The 4,382-nt window shown below is 42.6% G+C and overlaps 1 protein-coding gene across 1 annotated transcript; it reads left to right on the forward strand.

Moving 5' to 3' along the window:
* Positions 1-1,331: 1,331 nt before the first annotated feature.
* Positions 1,332-3,728, forward strand: nkx2-1 (NK2 homeobox 1). The gene is made up of 2 exons (XM_015392163.1): positions 1,332-1,698; positions 2,419-3,728. The coding sequence occupies exons 1-2, from the start codon at positions 1,332-1,334 to the stop codon at positions 3,099-3,101; spliced, it is 1,050 nt and encodes a 349-aa protein (XP_015247649.1). The 3' UTR covers positions 3,102-3,728.
* The last annotated feature ends 654 nt before the right edge of the window (positions 3,729-4,382 follow it).

Below are 4,382 nucleotides of genomic sequence, written 5' to 3' on the forward strand. Positions count from 1 at the left end.
GTGTCAGGTATGTTAAATTGACAAACTAAAATGCATTAAAAAAATATTTTTAAATTATTAGGTAGATATTTTATGTCCTAAAAATGGTTTAGTATCTTTTGAGAAACACCTGAAACCATACAGGTGTGTTTCGGTAAATGATTTCATTTCTAAATATCTTCTTGATTTTCCACCACATTGATCAAATCCAGTTAGAATAAAAATCAGTTTAAAGTCATTTTAAAAAGCTTTATTTTTGTTTGGTTGTTTTTCCTCCTGCTATAAGCCGTGATTCATATTTTGATAATAACAATAATCCGTTGAAGCCAAAGCACAGTCCGTTTCCTGTGCCTCTGTGTAAAATTGCGCAGATGATTGGGTTAAACTGTAATCGATCCTTGAGCATTAAGGCAAGACGCGGTACTAAGGGCTACCTGGACCTGTGCTGCTGAAAAGTAGCTACTTGAACACTGTTAACTTCACATGAGAGCCTCTCCTTCCGCCAGACTAGATTTTTCTCCCCTCTCTTTTTACAAGGGTGTGCATCTGTATTTGGGTAACGCGCTGCTCTCCTCCAATGACATCAAACGCAAGAAAGGAGAAAAAAATAACTCAGGGGTTAATCACTACGCAGCCACTTAACACGCCGATGTATATTTATTTACTTATCTGGTGTTTTTCCCTCCCTGCAAGTGCACTTTTGCATGTCTGAGTACGATAAGGCATAACACAAACAATCCTGTAATCACTGGAGGCCTCTCATGGCCATTAAAAGTCAGTAGTTCAACCGAGGAGTGGTTCTCCAACTCTCAAGTCCGTATAGGCCTCCTTCCTTCAAGAGGCCCTCGTAAACATCACTACAGTTAATAAAGTGCATTGTGGTCAGGAAGCAAACAGCAGCAAGTCGCAAACTCCAGAATGCAGAAGCCGGAGCGCGCGGACACCGCCCCGCAGCAGCGCCGGGGATGAGCGCTTATGATCATGTGCGGCGGCGCTTATGTTATTGTTAGTGGGAGGGGAGCACATGTCTTCTAAGTGAAATTACGCTAGGAGGGGAGAGCTGTTTTTTTTTTTTTTTTTTTGTATTGTTGGCTATGCCCCGCCTCTGATGGTAGCCTTAAACCTGGCACCCGGCTAAAACAAACCAAAGCCAGCACCGAGCTCCCCACTCAATCCAATTAAAGGCGCGACTTGAGGCGCTCTTCTACGTGTTCATCTACCAGGATCGACGTTGAGACAACAGGAACCAGAGGGGCTTTGGCCAAAAAAAAAAAAAAAAAAAGAAGGGGGAGAGAGAAGAGAAGGAGAGATTGCCTTGCCTTCTAATTTCTCCCTCTCCAAGCCACAGAACAATGTCGATGAGCCCTAAGCATACGACTCCTTTTTCTGTTTCCGATATCTTGAGTCCCCTTGAGGAGAGCTATAAGAAAGTAAGTATGGAGAATAACAACTTGGGGGCACCTCTCGCTTCCTACCGGCAGCCGCAGGTCTCCCAGGCGGCGATGCAGCAGCACCACATGGGCCACAACGGGACTGTGTCAGCGGCTTACCATATGACTGCGGCAGGTGTGTCCCAGCTGTCACACACTGCCATGGGGGGGTACTGTAACGGCAACCTGGGTAACATGGGGGAGCTCCCGGCGTACCAGGATGGGATGAGGGGCAGCGCAGCGGCCACCGGCTGGTACGGAGCCAACCCCGACCCGCGCTTCTCCACCAGTGAGTATCCACATCATTGCTCAGTTTTTACGCTTTAAATCTGATTTTATTTTGTGGACACTATAAAATAGAGTTTAAATACATTATATCCTCCAATTAAGATTGATTTTTTATTCTCCTACATCCATTTATATAGCATGTTCCATCAAGTGCAACATCTGGAGCGCGAGCGCTGAGATAAATTAACATTTTGTTTTTGGGTGCTGCATATTTAAAGAAAGAAAAGAAAAATCGCTCCTAACAAATTGTAATTTAGCTGATAATTCCAGAAAACTAGATGGACAATCATCATAAATATGTAATGCGTTTCATTATTTGACTGTATAATATAAAATAAAAAAAGAAAGAAGCATATTTGCACATTTATTTTCCGTGATCCAATAGCCAAAGGGATACAGCAGCAGTTTCAATCTGTTTTTGCTGTATTATTTTTATCTAAAATGAACGACCTGAGTTATTTTAACTCTCCAATTATCTTTTAAAAATCAGATAAAACTTAATAATGGTGTTTGTTTATAGATTTAAACACATAATATTAGCCTAATTTTTAAACTAGTTAACTTGTAAACCAAAGTAGAATGCTAAGCTGTGATTTTAGTTTCCCTACAAATGAGTCCATAGCAAATAAGTTCTTTTTTTATATATACATCGATCGCATTTTTCCAAAAGTGGTATTAATAGAGATTTGTGTTTAATTCAAGTTCAAATCTTTTCCCCCAGTTTCTCGCTTCATGGGCTCCTCGTCAGGCATGAACATGGGCAGCATGGGTAGCCTCGGTTCCCTGGCGGATGTGGGCAAAGGCATGGGCTCCCTGTCCAGCACCCCGAGGAGAAAAAGACGGGTGCTTTTCTCACAGGCGCAGGTTTACGAGCTGGAGCGCCGCTTCAAGCAGCAGAAATACCTGTCGGCGCCCGAGAGGGAGCACCTAGCGAGCATGATTCACCTGACCCCGACCCAGGTGAAGATCTGGTTCCAGAACCACCGCTACAAGATGAAGAGGCAGGCCAAAGACAAAGTGTCGCAGCAGCAGATGCAGCAGGAGAGCGGCTCATGCCAGCAGCAGCAACAGCAGCAGCAATCTCCTCGGAGGGTGGCCGTGCCTGTGTTGGTAAAGGACGGCAAGCCGTGTCAAGGCAGCGGTCACACACCCACGTCCTCCACGCAGACACATCACCAGCAGGGAGGCAATGTTATGATCATGTCCAACAACGCATCCGGGCTCAGCCAGCATCAGAGCCAGCAGGTGGGAAGCACGGGTCACTCCCCAGATTTGGGGCAACACTCCTCCAGCCCGCCGTCTCTGCAGAGCCAGGTGGCCGGCCTCTCCCACCTTAACTCCCCCGGAGCGGAGTACGGCTCGGCCTTACAGTGCTCGGCCCTGTTGTATGGCAGGACGTGGTGACAAGAAGCACCGGCTATGATTAAAAAAAATAAATATCCCCTCTAAAGTAAAATAAGACATGTTTCAGCACACATGCACGAATTTGAACAAAAAAGAAAAACCCCGAGAGAAACCGATGAAGCTTTTTATTCTAAGGAAACTCAAATGGAAGAAACTTTTTTGTCCCTCATAAACTGGATGTGAACGTCCTGGGATTTATTTATGTAAATTATATAAAGAGACAAAAGAAGATTGTTTCCGTAGACTAATAGCCAGGGGACACCTGTCTCTGAGCAGGACGCATAAGCACGTCTGGACTGCAGAGAAACACATGCAATCTGCTTCTTTCTAATAGAATTTAATGTACGCCGTAGTTCTAGCTTGTATATTTCTGTAAAATGTTTGAATCATAGCTCTTTGTTGTACAAACCTTTTGATGCTATTGCTAGTTTGTTGTGGTTTCATTGGTATTTGTACGTTTTATTTCTTTGTAACTTATATAGATATTTGACCTACAAAACCGTCTTAATAATAAATTATGGAAACGAGACAGCTAAACTGTTCTCTTGTGAAATATGTTCGCACCTGCGCTGTGGCATTATGTGGAAAAAAATATTGAAGAAAACATTAGATTATTATTATTTTATGATGCAGAATTAAATTTTTTGTTAATTTCCAAACAAAGCTGATCAAATAAGGATTTTTTTCAGTGTGAAAATTACAAAATCAATATTAGATATCAGCACTCCTTTTTGTATTGATTCTTTTTTTTTAATTTTTCAATTAATCGCAGGGTTGCGCCCGCGTGGCCCGCAGAGTAAACGACTTTGTAGCCTTTATGTGTTGCTTTTTTTTCCCTTCACTTCTTTTTCCGAATGTGTACTCACTGAGTCAGAGAGGCGAGGTCTCTCGGAGCTTCACATCAAACACAAGCGCTGCTCAAAGGGCAGCTTATCGATGAAATCCCTCACCAAACAGCGCGCGGAATTCTTCTCGAATGACGGCGCGAGCCCTTATCAGCTGCTTCATCAATAATCAATCAGAGGATCTGAAAGGAAAGGCGATTGGTGCGACTTCACGTCACTCGTTTTGTTTAACTTTCGTTCTTTGACTTGTTGTATTTTAATCATAATTTAGACTATAAATTATATCGTCACGATAGCAAACCTGAATAATTCTTGCTTTTCTTTCGTTGAATAAAAGTTAAGCCACGCCCTTTAACCAACTTGTGTTTAAATGATAGATGCAATTGTAATTAAGGTTGCCATAATAAGCTGTTTTTAAATTTAGTGAATTCATGTT

Source organism: Cyprinodon variegatus, unplaced genomic scaffold (genome assembly GCF_000732505.1).
Source record: "Cyprinodon variegatus isolate N-32 unplaced genomic scaffold, C_variegatus-1.0 Scaffold576, whole genome shotgun sequence".
Classification (NCBI taxonomy): Eukaryota; Metazoa; Chordata; class Actinopteri; order Cyprinodontiformes; family Cyprinodontidae; genus Cyprinodon; species Cyprinodon variegatus.